General features: G+C 44.4%; 1 protein-coding gene across 6 annotated transcripts in view; it reads left to right on the top strand.

The window, feature by feature from the left end:
- The window catches only part of LMX1A (LIM homeobox transcription factor 1 alpha), a 169,772-nt gene that overhangs the window by 115,207 nt on the left and 35,367 nt on the right, over positions 1–19,198 (top strand). For all 6 annotated transcript variants that reach the window (XM_089336936.1, XM_017345718.4, XM_051858425.3 and 3 more), the window contains one exon: positions 3,170–3,402. In XM_089336936.1, the coding sequence (XP_089193062.1) occupies positions 3,170–3,402 (233 nt within the window). The remainder of the gene's footprint in view (positions 1–3,169; positions 3,403–19,198) is intronic.

Consider the following 19,198-nt stretch of genomic DNA (forward strand, 5'->3'; position numbering starts at 1 on the left):
GAGTGCTGGTTCTAATGGTTTCTCAGCTTCTCTTTCATTTCTCCATCATTTCCATCCCACCTTTCATTCTGCCACGGGTTACTTTCCCAGACCCCCTCTATCACTATCACTCCTCCCAGGCTCCAGTGATCAGTATTCTGTGTTCATGCTGATGTTTCTCTTAGCTTCTACTTATGAGAGAGAACATGTGGTATTTGTCTTTCTGTGTCTGACTTACTTCACTTATCATGATGTCCTCTAGTTCCATCCATTTTGCTGCAAATCATTGCCTTGCAGGATTTCATTTTTAATAGCTGACTAGCATTCCATTGTGTGTGTGTGTGTATGTGTACATGTACACTGCTTTTTAAGTGGCCTGGGAAGGCAGTGGAGGATGGCCCAAGTGCTTGGGCCCTGCACCCGCATGGGAGACCAGGAGGAAGCACCTTGCTCCTGGCTTCGGATTGGCTCAGCGCCGGCCATAGCAGCCATTTGGGGGGTGAACCAACGGAAGGAAGACCTTTCTCTCTGTTTCTCTCTCTCACTGTCTAACTCTGCCTGTCAAAAAAAAAATCCATTCATATGATGATGGACACCTTGGTTGATCCGTATTTTGGCTATTGGAACAGTGCTGCTATAAACATTCTGGTGCAGGAATCTCTCTGATATAATGAGTTCATATATTTTGGATATATACCCAGTAGTGGGATTGTTGAGTCTAGTGGCAGTTCCATTGTGAGTTTTGAAGGAACTCTCCATATGGTTTTTCATAGTGACTGCACTAATTTACATGCCCATCAACAATGTATTGGGGTTCTTCTTTTTCCACATCCTCTGGTGGCATTCCCTGCTTTCTGCCTCTTTGATAGCAGCCAGTCTGACAGGGATGGGGTGCTACTCACTGTGTTTGGATTTACATTTCCCTGATGTCTTTACATTTCCCTGATGTCTAGTGGTCATGAACATTTTTTCATGCATCTGTTAAACATTTGTATTTCTTCTTTTTAGAACTGTCTATACCGGTCCGTTGTCCATTGCTTAGCTGGATTGGTTGTTTTTTGTTGTTGTTGAGCTTTCTGAGTCCCTTACATAGTCTAGATATTAATCCTTTGTCAGATAAGTAGCTTGCAAATATTTTCTCCCACTCTATTGTATATGTCCCCAGTCTTTTGAAGTTTTCCTTTGCTATATGGAAGTTTCTGAGTTTGATATAATCCTTTTGTCTAGTTTTGCTTTTGTTGAGGTTTGAGGGTCTTATCCAAAAACTCACTGCCTATATCAATGTCTTGAAACATTTACCCTATATTTTCTTCTAGCAATTTCATCGTTTCAGATCTTATATTTAGGTATTTGATGCATCTTGAGTTGATTTTTGTACATGGTAAGAGATAGGGATGTAATTTCATTCCTCTACATATGTATGGACAGCTTTGCCAGTGCCATTTATTGAAAAAACTCCTTTTTCCAATTTATGTTCTTGGCACCTTTGTCAAAAGTCAGTTGGCTGTGTGTGCATGGATTAATTTCTGGGCTCTCTATTCTGTTCCATTGATTTATGTGTCAGTTTTTATGCCAGTACCATGCTGTTTTAATTACTGTAGCTTTGTAGTATGCTTTGAAATCAGGCAATGTTATGACTCCAGCTTGCCTTGTTCCCCCGTGGGATTGCTTTGGCTGTTCTGGGTCTTTTGAGGTTCCATATGAATTTTAGGATTGTTCTTTCTCATTCTCTAAAGAATGTCTTTGGTATTTTGGTAGGCACTGCCATGAATCTGTAGATTGCTTTAAGTAACATGGACATTTAGTTCTTCCAATCCATGAACACAGAGTATCTTTCCATCAACATAATGATGTTATTTCTAAGTATATAAATGTTACATGAAATCTATGTATATGAAAGTTTCTTTTAATTTTACGTTATATTATATGATGTTTATATGGGTGTGTGTGAATTCGCCACCATCAAGATAGAAAGACATTACACTGTGCTATAAACCATATATAAAGATACATAAAATTGTACCAAAGATACATAGGAAAAACAATTATTAATCTCAATATCTTCCATAGTTCCCAAATGTTAAGTTACATTCAGTATTATTCTATGTTATAAGCAAAAGTTGGCCCCCAGCCAACACTGTCCTTAGGCTGTTATTTTTAAAAATTGTTTGCTTAGGTTTTCAATTTATTTTTAAATTTGGGTGAACATAAAGTACCTGTACATCTTATGATGTGCAGTGCAATATTTCAACAGATAGACACAGCATGAACCAATCATAGCAAAAATTAGCGCTTGCATTTATTTTATTGTAGACTATGCTGACCCCCACTGGAACCCAGAACCCATCACCTTCTCCCAGCTGCAGTTGGTACCTGTTATCTAATCTCTTCACATCCTCTTACCATTCCCATATTGTGAAAGCTGGAGCTACACATCTGGGGGGATTGTTAAACATGAACATTTGGTGGTCCACCCCTTTGCTTGCTGGTAGGAGGGGCCTGCCTACTTTGGGTACTGTGATTGCTGATTTCACCTGTAAGCTCTCTCAGGGATTCTAGGTACTCTGCCTGGACCAATCTGTAGACCAGCCCTTGGTAGCATTGTCATGGGCCACTGGTCTCAGATGGTTCTTCATGTCCCTCACCCTTCTGCTCTTAAGCCTTTGAGAGAGTGACTCACTTAAATGCTGTAGTCCAACTTCCCCAGGGAATAAATAGCCTAGTTGTAAAATGTGTTCCAGGCCAAGCTTCTTCATGCCTGATAATAAGGTCCTTTTCATTGTTATCTTTATTTCTTTATTTTAATTTTATTTGAAAGGCAGAGAAACAGACAGGAGAGATCTTTCACCTGCTTGTTCACGTCCCAAATGCCAGCACTGCCAGGGCTAGGCCAGGGTGAAACCAGGAGCAAAGAACTCAATCCAGGGCTCCCATGTGGTTGTCAGGGATCTAAGTGCCTGAGCCATCACCTGCTGCCTCCCAGGGTACATGTTATCTGGAAGCTTTGAATTGGAAGGAGAGCCAGGACTCAAACCCAGGCACTCCAATAGAGGATGCAGGCCCCCCAACTGTCCCCCATGCCAAATGCCTGCCCTTTGAAGTTCCTTTTGATTCTGACTTCAGAGGAGACACCAGGCCCAGGCCAGACCTTACTCATGGTGCATGCCCTTCTTTTGTGTCCTCCTACCAGGCTGTTTGCTGTCAAATGCGGGGGCTGCTTTGAGGCCATTGCACCCAACGAGTTTGTTATGCGGGCCCAGAAGAGCGTGTACCACCTGAGCTGCTTCTGCTGCTGTGTCTGTGAGCGACAGCTTCAGAAGGGTGACGAGTTTGTCCTGAAGGAGGGCCAGCTACTCTGCAAAGGGGACTACGAGAAGGAGCGGGAGCTGCTCAGCCTGGTGAGCCCGGCAGCCTCAGACTCAGGTGAGTGCCGCTGCAGTGGCGTGGGGGAAAGCCCAAGGGTCTGGCCTTCTGCCCCCGTATGGCTTCCTTCCCAGAGGGACAGCCACGTGGGCAGCCTTGCTCCAAGGCAAGACAATTCTGGGTATTCCAGCAACTTTCTTTGCGAGCTCTGAATCATTTCTTAGCAGCAGCTGTGTAACAAATCCCCCTCCCCCAATTCTCTGGCATACAACCACAAACACTTACACATTCACAAACCTCTGGGTTAACTGGAGTGACTGCTTCAGGCCAAAGGTGTTCCAGCTAGCTGCTGATCTCGGTTGGGCTTAGCTCTGCACTGCAGGCCACGTTCTGGTCTGCTTTATGTGATTCATTTAGGTTTGTGGAGCAGCAGCTGCTGGTGTGATTTCCTGTTGTGATGTAAGTGCAAGAACACATACCCAAACACACAGGCGTTTATCTTGTCTCCTAATATCCTATTGACCAGAGCAAAGTACAGGATCCCACCCAAGGTCACAGGGAGGAGACACACAGTGTAGCACAGAGCCTTGCTAGGCTTCCATGCCTTGTTTTCACACACTGTGTACACCCACACAACACTGTTGCAGGCAGGGATGAACTGGAGCCGGCATTTCAGTCTACCATAGTCACTGAGCTGCTCTAAGACTTTGCCTCCTCATCTGTGACGTGGGAAAGACCGACTCCATCTCAGGCTTGGTGGGTCACATAAAGGAAGGAACCAGAATGTAAGAGGGGACTTCAAGAAGCTCTTGGGGAATCCACATTAGCTTTTAACTCCATCTTTCCATGAACTGCTAGAATCCTTGCAGATGGTTTTCAGGCTCATCACCCACCCAGCTCTCACCTCTGACTGCTGTAGGGGAAGGAGAAATGGAGGAGAGTGGAGGGGTTCAGAGATCTTAGAGTACTTTCACAAGACCAGAGAACTCAGGTGACATGCAGCTGTGTAAATGGGACACGGGCTGCCTTTCCAGGGTGTTGTTCCCACAGCGCAGGGTTTATCTTCCCCCTGAAAATCAGACCTAATGAGGTGATACCTGCAAGAGAGGTGACCTCCCTAGCTCTTGCCATTGCCAGCTCCAGTTCACTCCCAAACCCCTTGACTGGCATCCAGGCCCTCTCTGAGGCCTCACTCTGGCTACCTCCTCAGCCTCTGGAGAGCCTGTGGTCCCTCCCACTGTCTTCCAGCCTTGCTGGTCTCCAGCACCTGGTATTGTCACTCACTCACTGCCTGGTCTTAAAAAAAGGTCTGTGCCTTCCCTGTCTTTCTTAGTTACTCTTGTCTTGCTAGCACATCCTCTGAGCTTTCCTCTACAGGATACTTCATCAGGCACCCCACCCCACTCCTGAAGCTGGGTGAGCCCACCCTTACCTTCTCCAACTGTGACATTATCCCCACTCTATTGTGCCTGCATGCTTGGTTGCTTGTCATTCCTGCCAGAATACTAAGCTCCATGAGAGACAGTGTGTGTCCCCAGGGCTTAGCACAGGCCTGGAACACTGGAGGCACCAGATAAACTGTTAAAGAATAAATAAACACCTGAAACAAAAGCATCCTGGCATGATGCTTAAGTGAAAGAACCTTGGAGACAGGCAAGTGGGTGTCTTTCCCTGGCCATACCGTTTATAGCTATGTGACTTCGGGAAAATTTCTGAAACTCTGTGAGCCTCAGTTTCCACAACTGTAAGCTGATGATAATCAAGCTGACCAAGTAGGTTTACATAGGGGAATAAAAGAGAGAATGCATACCAAAAAAACCGGTGTTCATTCACTACTAGTGCTTCCCATCTGCTGGCCTGGGGTCAGTGACTTCATAGCAGTTGTTTTTGCTTTACCTCCCGGTTGGCTCTTCTCCCCTGACCCTGCTTGTAAGCCCCAAGTAAGCTGACACCAGGACAATCCTGATTCCTACTGGGCTCCGTGGTTGTAACATTTTCCTGGATTTGTTTTAAGCCGGGGGAAATTTCTCTTGGTCGGAACACTGGCACTAGCATATCGAGTGTCTCCTTCTGAGGGAATTAGGCTCATTCTGCACTGGGCTTCCTGGTCCCTGCTTGGCATAAGGTCAGCTCACCCTGTCATTTCCCTTCAGATGTCTTTCTGAGTCCTCCCACATAGGCCTCCCTCCCAGAATATTGCAAAATCTTTAAATTCCCAAAGGGGCTTAGGTGTGCTATGGTGGTCAGAATGCCAGCATGACCTTAGCAAGATGTGCACACCCAGAGGGACATACTGTTCCTTCTTACAAGGAAATAAATGCCAGGGTCTACTCTTCCTCCGAATACTGTTGTGTAGGATTTGAGTACTAGGTTATCCATTTGGCCCCACGTTAAATATTTACAGATTTTAACTGACCACAATTTTTTTTTGTAAGGAAAAGGGTTTATTGGAGGAAACTCGACAGACTGGAGGGAAGGGGTGAAGAAGGAAAACAGGGAGAAGGAGAGCGTAAGAGAGAGAGAGAGACAGAGAGAGGACTGACCACAAATTTGATATGAGGCATTATATTGTCCCCATCATTTGTCAAAAAAAAATAAAAAATAAAAAGCTAGATTCTAGCAACACTGATAAAATTCTAATATTCAGATCAAGGGAACTGGAAGGGGTCTTTTGGGTACTTTTTAGCAATATATTCAGTTCTGAGTATTTCCTCTTTGAGGTTGATATTGGAAAACTGGAGCTCTCCATTCATTCACCCTTGCATTCATTCAGTAGATGTATCAGGAATGCTTATGAATGAAAGAATGGCGCATGAATGGGGAGTTCTTACAGCCATAGCAATGAAGGCATGTAGACGTTTAGGCTACAAAGATAAAGAGTAAATGAGGACACAGTTGTTGTGTTCACGTAGTCAGCTTACACCTATGATTGTGTCACTCCAGAGAGCAGGATTAGAATTCATTCACCCAATTATTTAACAAAATCATTGAGTACTTACACTTTATATAGAAAGGTACAGGAAGCAGTTCTGACTGAAGACAGAGAATGCCGGAATGTTATTCTAGTTGTTAGGTCTAACAAAGAGTTAAGCTACTTTAAAAATCAACCTTGCAGGTTTCAAAACTAACATTGTTGGAATGGGAGGTGAGATCCAGAGGACCTCTGTCCTCCCACTCATCTCTAAAGATCTCTGATTGCTTTTGTAGCCTTAGATGAAGTGACAATAAAGTCTCAACTAGAGTCAAGTTAAATTGTTTCTGTCAGTTCTAGAAAGGTTGTTTAACTTACATCATTAAGTGTTTTGTGTGCCAAAACTTGCTTCACCAGTGAGAGGCCAAACTTCTAGAGAACAGGGCCGTAGTTTTAATTCCTTTGTTCCTTTAAAGCTTAGCATGATGCCAAGAGAAGGTTAAAATGAGTGATAGGTACCTAATGAGTTAACTCTTTAAGGAAGGAAGCCCTGATCATATTACAAAAAACAGAAAAAGTTATGATCAGTCTCAACCATAGACACACATTTGCAAACCTCTGGGTCAACTGGAGTGACTGCTTCAGGCTGAAGGTGTTCCAGTCTCAATACAAGTACAGTTTCTCCTGTGATTTCTGTGTTGAGTGCTTTACAATATTGTTGGTGCTTGATAAATATTTGTTGAGTGAATGAATGACTAACCTGTCCTTGTTAACTTCTTATCAATGACTTGGATGAAGACACAGAAGGCAGGTTTGTTCGATTGGAGATGACACAAACCTGGCAGGGAATGCTGGTGTGGCAGCTGATACTCTTAGTATTCAAAAAGATTTTGACAAGCTAACAGAAGCAGAGCATCAGCAAGATGAAATTTAACTACTGGGTTCCAAAATTCAATTGTAATTGTATGAAATGGAGCCTGTTTTTATGGAATTCCACGTGGGGTTATAGTTGATAAAATCAACAAGATTCTAAAAGACATATGCTTCATTGACAGAACTATAGTGTTTCCAACATGTAATTATAATTCCATTATAATTTTTGCTGACATTGGTCAGAGCACATTTTGAATATTTGGGCTAATTTTAAATGATACATTTCAGGAAATGGCTAACTAGAGAGAGCCTTGATGAGAGTAATTAGTTTGTTAAGTGATAAATAATTAAAGAAGCAGTATATTAGCTTTGTAAAAATAAGGTTGGGGGGCAGGCATTGTGTCCCAGCATGCCTCTTGGGACACACATATTCCCTATCAGAGTGCCAGTTCAAGTTCTAGCTACCCTGCTTCCAATCCAGATTCCTGCTATAGAACCTGGAAAGGTAACTGATGATGGCCCAAGTGTTTGGATCCTTGCTGTCCACATGGGAGACCTGGGTAGAGTTCCATGCTCTTGATAACAGCCTACCCCAGTCCTAGCTGTTATGGGTATTTGAGGAGTGAGCTAGTATTTGGAAGATGTCCAGCTCTCTGATTCTGCCTTTCAAATACTTACATAATATCAATCTTTTAAAAAAAACAATGCTAAGGGATAAATGAGAGTCACATTCAAGGTTACAGATCCATATTCTGGGTGTGAAATGATTTGGGCTCTGAGTAGAACTGCATCCATTAAGGATGCAGACTGGACTGCCTGTATTAGCCTACTTTTTGTTACTTCAAGGAAAATTCTCAAGAGACGCTTCTTGGGGAAACTTGCAGTTTGGAGGTTACAATTCAGGATCAGGCGGCCCCTTAATCTGGTGTCTGGTGGAGGCTGGTCATCTTGGGTACAGAGGAATGATACCATGGTGAGCCAGGAAACAGAGAGGGAGGAGGGAGAAAGGGAGAACCAGGCCAGAACCTGAACTCCAAAGAACCTACTCAAGAGAACCAGCTTCTGAGGGCACATCCCTAGTGACCTAAAGACCTCCCATCAGATACCATAATTAGATCATGTCAGTCCAGCAACTATTAAGACATCAGAGTTTAAACATCTGCATGAGTTTTGGGGAGACAAGTCCTAGTCAATCCATAGCACTGCTTTTGTGTCAATGAACGGACTTTCCATTTTAATTACAGCTGGTAGAGGACCTTGTTAAGGACCTCTAAGGACAAATCTGTTGTGTTAGGATAGTGACTGATCTGACTACACTGTGACACAGTCACAGCTACATGGGATGCCTAACTCAGGGGATGTTCAGCTGCTGGATACTCTTTTCTGGTGTTGTCCAGCCACTTCAGTCCTATCCTCGGCTTGAAGCAGCCTCCCAAGCAGATGAATGGAATTTGTGGCCAGAGCCAGAAGGAATTGTTTGGGTTCACTGGGAAACCTGGATACTCAGTCTTCAGGAGAAACCCTGTAACTTTCATGCTTGATCTCTTCTCTCTCACCACAGAATCCTAGGCTCTGGCAGTTGGTATGCACATTGTGGGGCATCCAGTTCAAACTCCTATAACATACTCCTCAGCCTTTGAGTATCTCCAGCCATGGGAAGCCAAAGGGACACGAGGAATACCACCAAAGATCTTTTCCTGCTCTCTGCACTATACCACTCTGTCATCAGATACCCACACACCAAGCAATTCCCCAGCATACCAGCAGGGTATTCTCATTCAATTAAATTCAAACCAGGACCTAGGTGTCTCAAGTGGCAACTTAACTGTTGCACCAAATAGCTGCTATCAAACTGTGTTTTCCCTAGTTTATTGTGGGCTTCATTTGTTCACCATTTTGAAAGTGTCCTTTCTGAAGGCCAGTATACATTGTAGATGATGCCTAGGATTTATTCCTTGGCTTTTCAGATGTTCTGCTGTTGAGAGATTTTCCCAGGGGAAGCTGGTTGTAAAGGTCTTATCATGAGTGCCCCTTTCTGCAGAGGAAGCTGTATGTTTTGCATTAATGCAGCAATTTCACAGCCTCTCCTGACCAGGGAACCTGGGCTGCACTGGAAGGCACATGCTGTACCTCCCCTTGTGTTCTGCTTTTACCTGGCTCTGGCATGGTCCCTGGCATGCAACAGGTGCTCAGTAAATGTTTGCTTGTTGGAAGGATAAATTAACTTTATCCTGTACATTTTAGCCTCTGAGGTCTTTAGTAAAAAAGCATCAGACTTTAGGAGACCCCTCAGTCATTTGAGCGTTTACAAATCCTTCTTTCTCCTCATTTCCCTGGGATGTGGGTTGTTTTGGTGCTTGGGAAGATCTATATGTCTCCCTTGCTGCTTTCATTGTGTAATATAGCCTTTTCTCCTCTTCTGAGCTACGTTTGTCACTGCTCGTATTCAGCCACTCAATTTCCTTTTACAACCTTGGAGCAGATTTAAATTCATTGCAAAAGTTGTATTTTAATCCATCATGGAACTCTTCTTATTCTCCAATAAATTATACTAGAGAGGCAGTGGTTATCTCAGAAGATCTGGAAATGCCAGACTCTTTTCTGGAATTATTCATGTCAGTTCATAGTCATGAAATTTATAATGCACAACCCCCCCAATGGTAGCAGGAGTTTTGAGGAAGTTTCATTCTCTGAGTTGTAGTGCACAGGATTTGAGGGCTAAGATCTGATTGAACTGACTGTTAGTCTTGCCCTACATTCAGAAGCAGTGCAACCCTGCGTGCCCACTTCCCCTTGTTAGTACAGTATTTCCTAGGCAGTAGGGAGAGGGTTAGACTGCTTCCTCTGTGGGTTCCTACAAGGATGAAAAGAGATAATGTAAACTGAGGGCTTACATTTGGTTGGTGCCCAGTCAATGGCAGTTACCATTATTGTCTCCTTGTATCTTTGGTAGCTCATGGCTCATAAGCTTATCACCAAGATACATAATCTCACAAATACCTTCTATCTTTGCTCTTCTGTTTTGGATACTTTGAGACAGCTGACCTGGGTTTGAACAGCCAGAGCCTGTCTTTTTGGGTTGTTTGTATGGACAAGAGCCGGGCTGATTCACACCATATCCTGTGTGTCTCAGAAGCACACTTACTTCACTTTCTGAGCATTCTAGCTGGTGTTGCATCCTGAGAAACCAAGGCAGAAAACCAGGAGCAAATAGACTTGTCATCACTTCTGGGACTTAATTGGAATCCCAAACAAGGATGGAAATGAATTATCAGACTTAGCTGCTGTCCTGTAGATGAGGAACCTGACACTCACAGCACTATGGCCTGACCTTTGGTGTGTGGCCAAGTGACTTTTATTCCTGAACATGACCTTGGCTTAGTTATCCTTGGAGGAATCTTTGTGCCCCTTGATCTGGGGAGGGTGGTGTCTCCCATTTTTGAATGATTTTCTTTTGGAGTGGATTAGGCTTCTCTTCTGCAACACTAAGTCTTGAAAGGACATTGAATCTGACAGCTACCTGTTAAGTGAATGCATTGTACAGCCAAGGCCAAAGTCATTCTCTTTATTCCTCAATAGGACTATTAGTGTTGCCTCTGACACACCATGATCTATGTATATCCTCCCAGATAGGCGCCTTACTAACTTTTGATTCAACACATTTTCTTATAGACACTTGCATTGTGCCAGGCTTAGTTATAGAAAATGAGGGGCAGAAGACTTGGTGAATATGGAGTAGCACAAGTAATAAAAACATCTCAAAGCCAACATCCTAATTTCGGAGGACAGCAGGCCATCTCTTATACAAAGGGACTGAGAGGTGGAAGAGGGGGACACAGCTTTGCCATTCTTCCCTTTAAGAAGCAAAAGGAGGGGCTGGCACTGTGGCATAGCAGGTAAAGCAGCCTCTTGTGGTGCCAACATCCCATATGGGTGCTGGTTCAAGTCCCAGCTGCTCCACTGATGATCCAACTCTCTGCTGATGTGCCTGGGAGAGCAGCAGGGTACTTGTGGCCCTGCACCCATGTGGGAGACCCAGAAGAAGCTCCTGACTCCTGGCTTCATCTTGGCCCAGCCCCTGTCATGTGGCCATTTGAGGAGTGAACCAGCATATGGAAGATCTCTCTCTGTCTCTTCCTCTTTCTCTGTCACTCTGCCTTTCAAGTAAATAAATCTTAAAAATGAAAGTGGCAAAGGGGAGATTCACTTAAGAAAAAATGAGTAGATATTGAAAATATTCTTTTTTGGCCAGCGCCATGGCTCACTTGGCTAATCCTCTGCCTGTGGCGCCGGCACCCCAGGTTCTAGTCCTGTTTGGGATGCCGGATTCTGTTCTTGTTGCTCCTCTTCCTGTCCAGCTCTCTGCTGTGGCCTGGGAAGGCAGTGGAGGATGGCCCTGCACCTGCATGGGAGACCAGGAGGAAGCATCTGGCTCTTGGCTTCGAATCAGTGCAGCACACTGGCTGTAGTGGCCATTTGTGGGGTGAACCAACAGAAGAAAGACCTTTCTCTCTTTCTCTCTCCCTCACTGCCTAAATCTGCCTGTCAAAAATTAAAAAAAATTTTTAAAAAGAAAATATTCTTTCTTACAGTTTTTAATTTTGATGAGGTACAATTTACCAATTTTTAAAAAGTATATTCTTATATTATTTTTTAAAAAAGGGTTATTTGAAAGGCAGACTACACATAGAGAGAATGTTAGATAGACCTTCTACTGGTTCACTCCTCAAATGGCTGGAGCTGGGCCAGGCCAAAGCCAGGAGCCAAGAGCTGCCAAAGGTCTCCCACGTGGGTGCAGGAGCCCAAGGACATGGGTCATCTTTCACTATCTTACCAGGCTCATTAGCAGAGACCTGGACTGAAAGTAGAGCAGCCGGGGCTTGAACCAGTGCCCCTGTAGTATGCCGGCATTGCAGGCAGTGTCTTAATCTGTTATGCCATGATGCCAGCCCCTTCTGATAAACAATATATTTGTGAAAAAATGTATTTAAATCATTTTTTAAATTTTCCTCTAATGCAACAGTTTTAAGTCTCTCCTCTGGTGCAAACGGTTGAAATCTTTACCTAATATATACTAAATTGATCTTCTGTATATAAAGATAATTGAAAATGAATCTTGATGTGAATGGAATGGGAGAGGGAGCGGGACATGGGAGGGTTGTGGGTGGGAGGGAAGTTATGGGGGGGGAAGTCACTGCAATCCAAAAGCTGTACTTTGGAAATTTATATTTATTAAATAAAAGATAAAAAAAGAACACAATAAAGTGCACCAAAAGGAAAAAAAATAGTCTCTCCTCTGAAGTAACAATTTTTAAAAATTTTAACAGCAGCTCAGTTTAAAAATACATTTTTAATCATAGGCTAATCCAAAAGGTACTTCAAAAAACTTGTGAAAGAAAATATGTTTATTTAGGTGCAAAAAAATTTGCAATCTACGTATCCTTTTTTTCATAATACAGATTCTCATGGACTTTTTGAAGTCTATATTCATATGTGCATGTATAAAGTAGTTTTTAACACTTAGATTGACTCACTGCTTGACCTACATACTGATATTTTCTATTTACATTTAAGCGCTAGTCTTAGCTCACCATATTCCTGAGCTACAGATTATTTACTGCCTGAAGTTTGAAAAATACTGCTTCGAAGCACAATTACTTACAAACTATCCCCACGTCTTGGGATTAGTATACATTCTTTAAATTTCAACCTCATAAATGTTTTAATTGTATGTGCTATGTCAGGTTCTGAGACCAAAACAACAGACACAAAAGAGATCATCTTTGACCCCTGAAGACTTGGTGCAGAGCCTGGCATACAGTAAACATGTGATAATGTTATCCCTTTTTATCATTGTTGTTATTTCAGAGACATGAGACACACATATTTATATCATGAGTAGCACGAAGAGCTGCATGAGCCTTTTCTGATTTATTAATTTGGCTTCTCTGGATGGTAGGCAAGAGGCAGTTATAATTGCCTGAGCCTTTGAGGTTGTTTTCCAAATCAACAATTTTGTCCCTTGTTAGTATCACAGCCACAGAATTAACTACCAGAATTATTTGTTGCCCTCAGTGTTGGGCTCAGCATTTCTTTTCTGTACAGAACCTTTGTCTTGCAGTGTATTTGTTTTGTCTTCATAATATAGATAGAGAAATAAAGACATAGGATACTCGACTTGGGGATAAGCCTGACTAAGAACTTAATTCTACCAATTACCGAGTCAGGACACTTGATACTGAAGCAGAAGGGTTCAGCCCTTGCTATAATTGTCAGCAGGGTAGAGTTTATCTTTGCTGCTTAAAAAGTTACAGGCAATATAACAGATTCAGACAACCTACTATCTCTTTTCCATTGCCCATAAGTTAATTTTGGAAATAGTGTCACACTTAATAATTGTTTACGAAGATTAATAATAAAAATCCCAATTTAAAATTAGCACAGTTGCTTCATAGCATGTTCACCCTGTAACAGTGTACTTTCTATGGGCATTCATTTCTCCCACAGATGCTCTGTAAGAAAAGATTGGCCAAATGAGCAACTGAAGATGGTGATTTCTGTGTGCTGACAATGATAATGATGTTGACAGTTATTGAGCTCTTAGGCTGAACAAAGCATTGCACTTTACCTGAATTAACTAACTTCATCTTCATATCAAGCGGATGAGGAATCAGTCTTATGATGATTCTCATTCTACAAACGAGGGAAATGAACATGGAAAATTTAGTAATTTGCTTGCTGTCCTATAGCTAGTAACTGAAAGGTTCAGAATGGAACCCAGGCAGTCCCTCCCCAGAGTTATTAAGCACTGTGCTGTTAAAAATGTGTGTACACATGATCTCGGGCCTCCTATTTTATGGTCATGTTTCACTGCCAGCTCTCCATGGCCAGCTGTGGCTGAGCTCCAGGTACTCAGTAGGGCTTACTACCTGAGAGACCTCAGCCAGAGAACCTCTCACGTGTAATTAAAGCAATGAGAACAAGGTGATGTGAACTGAGTGTTCACTCCATTCCAAAATCAGTGGCAAGTTCACCTTCTGTTCTAACCTCCCCTTAATCATTAATCATTGTCACTGTCACTGTCACACCTCCTGGAAAGTCGTAGGAAGTTTTCAAGGCTCCAAAGTCAGCATGGCTCGTGAATGTGGAACTACTTTAATGAAAATGCATGTGAGGTACTTGTGTTGAGTTTTTTGTTTGTTTTATTTCTACAATTACTCAGCACACTTCTGGGTCTTCTCCTGCAGCATATTTGATGATAGCAGGAAAACCTAATTGAACTTTTGGTGCAGATGAGCAATATCAGCTGTGCAAACCACAGCCCTTATTAATTAAGTGAATAAAAGTCTGACAGTGGAGTCAAACAGTACATATCAACATTTCCTTTACTGGGCTTTTTATACAAGCTGACATGTAGTGTCTTACCGTCTGTTAAGATCCTGTGCTCTGCAGAAATGAACCCAGTTTGTTTTTCCAGTGGTAATGATGATTTTGTACCTGTACCTATCCACCTTGACGTTGGACCTCCTTGGGTATAATGGCAAGGCTCACAATATGACTGTTGAATATGCAATCATAGTCTCTGGTCACGTACATCCAACCCATGAATTCAAATTTTCAATATCTGAGCTAAACCATCAGGGACTCTCCTGCTTTTGTTTAGTAAGGGTTGGGTGGAGGGGCAGGGAATATGCTGGTTTGTTCCCACCAACATTCCAGCCAATCCCATCAAATTACAGATTTCCAACTAAGAGGTTTAAGATAGAACTGAAGATGCTGTAAAATTTACTGTGCAAGTAGAACAATCACCTCTGATATTTCCCTAGCCTTTGGTGTCTAAAACCCAGGAGAAACCCCAAAAGTCTCATTAACCAGGGATTGGTGGCAAAGAGGTTATGACTTCCTCTAAGTAGTTTGGTATTGGGTGCTGTAAAAGTATATGAAAACTGAGTAATTTGAACTGTTTGGATTCTTAGTGGTCCAACTTGAGGTTTGCACATTGGGAGCCACAGGCATACTTAGGATTTTTGGTAATTCTGACCTGAGATTTGAGGATTGTGGATGCATGTGTATGCATGCTAGAGAGGATCAGTGGACCCAAAGGTAAAGGGACCAAGTATTCGTTCTTTTTAAATTTAATTTACTTTGAAAGGCAGAGTTACAGAGAGGCAGAGATCCAGAGAGATCTTCCATCACTGGTTTACTCCCCAGATGGCTACAATGGCCGGAGCTGCAACAATCCCAAACCAGGAGCCAGGAGCTTCTTCCAGGTCTCCCACACAGGTGCAGGGCCCAAAGGCTTGGGCCATCTTCTGCTGCTTTTCCCAGGCCATAGCAGAGAGCTGGATCAGAAAGGGAGCAGCCGTGACACAAACCAGCACCCATATGGGATGCCAGTACTGCAGGCAGCGGCTTTACTGCTATGCCACAGCGCCGGTCCCCCCCGCCCCAAGTATTTGTTCTTAGCAGTCAGTGAGGATGGAAAAGCAACGGCTAAACCAGCTTACCATCTTCCATCTATAGGAATTTGCTGAACATTTGCACAGGGCCAGGATTGGGTTTGGGGTGTGCAACATGTCAAAGTCTATGAGCAAGTATACTGGAACCCAAACTACGCAACAGGCTTACTGCAGGGCCTGGGGTGATAGTTCTGCTCTCAGGAAGTTCTTATGCTAGTGGAAGGAGGCTGACAGTAACCCAATATGTAAACAAGAAAATACATGTGCAATACATACCCAATATATAAACAAGATTGTGGATTACTCTTCGAAGTAGTCATTCTATAAGATTTATTCTACTTATGCATTAAAGATATTTTGGATTCCTGTGGAATGGGCCTTGGGGATTCAATTGGTTTGAGGTGCAGCCTGGGATGTGGGATTTTTAAGAGCTCCCTCCTTCCCTGAGTCTGCTGTGCAGTCAAGATTGGAAACCCCTGCCCCAGAAGGAGTTGGGTACCTCCGATAGCTCTTCTTCCCATTTGCACAGCTTGGTGCTGAGATGGGGGAGATTCTGGAGCTAGAACAGAAGACAGTATTTTTCTTAGAATGATCAAGTTACTTAGAACTGGGAAATGAAGCAACAAACTTCCAGGGTACCAAGGTTAAATTTGAATTTCTGATAAACAATGAATTGTGAATACACGTGTCACATGCAATATAAAAGTGACAGTCTATTGGAAATTCAAATTTAACAATGTGCCCTGTATATTATCTGGCAGCTCTGGCTCTGGGTTGGGGGTGTGGGGCCAACAGGGTGGCGATCAGTGCTGGAGCCTGCAGGGGTGCATGGATAAATGTTTGATTGATGGGCGGATGACAGGGAGAAAAAAATGTAATTCTATCTCAAGCCACCCGTGTTCCCATTTCCCTTGTGTACGCGGGCTTGGCCCCAACCAAGACAGGCTCCCCTCTCCTGGGCCTTGGAGGCAGGCGGGCGGTGGGAATCTCCGTTCCCTTGGCAACGCCCTCCTGTGGTTTGCGCCCCACCGTGACTTACACCCCCGCCAGGCGGTCACCAGCTCGCTTTCTTTTCTTTCTAGCTCTCATTTTCGCTCCCAGCGCTCTGGCTGCTGGCGGCCTCGGTGCCAGTCTGGTCCGGGCGAGGCGCGTAGGAGCGGCTCGCGCCGCGCTCTCGGCCGCGCCACAGAGCGCAAGGTGCGGGCGCCTCCTACCCCCGCGCGCAACCGGCCCGCTCTTCAAAGACCCTTTAGAAATGTAAGAGGCCGGGCGCAGAAACACACACGGACGGCAGTTTTATGAGAAAATTCAGATAAAGAGCCCGGCGGTAGGGCCATATGTTCCCCATAATCTGCAAAGCCGTCCCTTCAATTAGAGCCTCCCCTGAGTTCTAATGCCCAATCCTGAGTAAACAAGCCTCTCTGAAAGAAGAACTCGGTTTCCAATTAAAAGTGTACTAACATTTCTCCTTCCCTTAATTCCCGCCGAGCAAAGCCCCGCGCGGGCGGAGGCGCGGCCGGGTCGCGGCGAGGTCGTCCCGGGTCCGCGCCGCCCCGCGCCGCCGCGCGTTCCCAGGTGACGTCAGGCGGGCCCGGGATTAGGGCCCACCCTGCGCTCCCCGCGCTGCGCCGCAGAGTTAATTAAAAGTAATGCCACGGTAAATCCGCCTGCTCTGCACCGGCCGCGCCGCGCCTTCAGCGGGCCTGCGACAGGGGGCTTTCCGAAGCAGGTGCTGGGGATTTGTGTGTGCGCCTGTGTGTGCCTGTGCGTGGGTGCATCTGTGCGCGCGTATGCCTGTGCGTGTGTGTGCCCGCGCGCTCTAAGGGAGGACCATGCCGACGTTTTTGTGACTGTCTTCCCGCTTACTCTGACGCCTGCAAACCTCGCACGCACTTGGAGAAAGATGCACGGACACACTGGCAACCTGGCCTTGGGTTTTCGGCTCCCAGCCCTAGAGTCCTGGTTAGGTTGTAGCTCCCGGGTTTCCTGCCCGCTGTGTCGCGGGTATCATTTACTGCGTAGTCTGCTCTGGCTGCTCACTGTCCTGTTTGCCCCCAGCTTTGGGAATTCTAAGGGCGCAAATAAATGATGGCCAGATGTGAGGTTATTTAAACATCAGGAAAGCAACTTAACACCCCCGGCATTCATTCTCTAGGAGCTCTCGAGAGCGCTGAGCTTGAACATGGCAGGCCCTTCGACCCCTGCATTAGGACATTCGAAAACCTTGGTTTCTATTGATGTTGTCTGTTCAGCAGAGCTGGTTGAAAGTTGCTCAGTTTCAGATGGGAGAGTGATTGATAGATTAACTTTCTGGCCTACTCTCTATGCCATGAAAGAATCAAAGAATTGAAGCCATTATCTGAAAAATTCCAGAAACATCAATAAGCAGAAAATCCTCACTACATCATTCAAATGCAAATGGTTTTCCCTCTTTCATGAATTATCTACCCAAGTAATTACTTTAGTTTTCAGTTTGGCCTTGGCGGTGAAGACCTCAGAGAATTATTCTCACTGAGGCCATGAGAGTTTATTCCTTACTCTCTGATGCTGACTAAATTAAATTGAGGCCCATTCAGCAAACATTTTGAGGACTCATCTGTCAGACATTGGGTTAAATACTAGTGGTTACAAAAGGAAGGGGAACCACCTGTGTGATTCAGGTACTTGGGTTCCTCAGGGAGAAGAAACTCCTGCAACAAAATAATTACAATAGGGGCAGATATTAGAGGGGTTATGTAACCAGTTGGAAAGCCTGCATCCCCTACCAAAGTGCCTTGTTGGCGTCCCTGCTCCTGGCTTCCCTCCAAGTTCTCTGATAATGTGCATCCTGGGCGGCCACAGGTGATGGTTCAAGTATTTGGATCCTTTACACCTGTGAAGGAGACCCAGACGGAGTTACAGACTCCTGGCTTCAGCATGCCCCATACTGGCTGCCCTGAGCATTTGGGGAGTGAGTGAGCAAATGGAAGGAAGATATCTCTCTTTCTCTCTCTTTCAAAATATTACAATAAAATGCAAAATACACAAATGCTATACTAGAGATGCAAAGTGCTATGGGGTAATCAAGATGGGAGTAATGATTTCAGTTAGGGTGTGTGTGTGTGTGGTAGGGGCAGAATATGTGAAAGGCAGTGTTAGAAGGATACACACACACACACACACACACACACACATCTTCCATACGCTGATTCACTTCCCTGCCTGGGTCAGGCTGAAGTCAGTAGCCAGGAGTCAGCAGCTTCATCTGGGTCTCCCACATGAGTGCAGGAGCCCAAGTACCTGGGGCACTTTCCACTGCTTTCCCATTTGCATTAGCAAGGAGCTGGACAAGAAGTTTAGCAGCCATGACTTGAACCAACATCCATATGTGATGCTGCCATTAAATTTGGCAGTTTAACCAGGCCACCACAATACCAGTCCCTCAGAGAACTATTTGGGACTTGGTTTCCATGGCTATGACATTGTACTTAGGACTTGACAGCGTAGTTTGATGTGATGGAAGGCAGATGCATTTGTTTTTATAAAGGGAGGGGGTTGTTGCTTAGCTTTTACCAGCTGCAGAGGTAGTGTTGTACTCAGGCATGTGAGAAAGGGCTGGAATGTAAGGTACCCT

Source organism: Oryctolagus cuniculus, chromosome 7 (assembly GCF_051225735.1).
Source record: "Oryctolagus cuniculus isolate XC-2025 breed Fujian yellow rabbit chromosome 7, ASM5122573v1, whole genome shotgun sequence".
Classification (NCBI taxonomy): Eukaryota; Metazoa; Chordata; class Mammalia; order Lagomorpha; family Leporidae; genus Oryctolagus; species Oryctolagus cuniculus.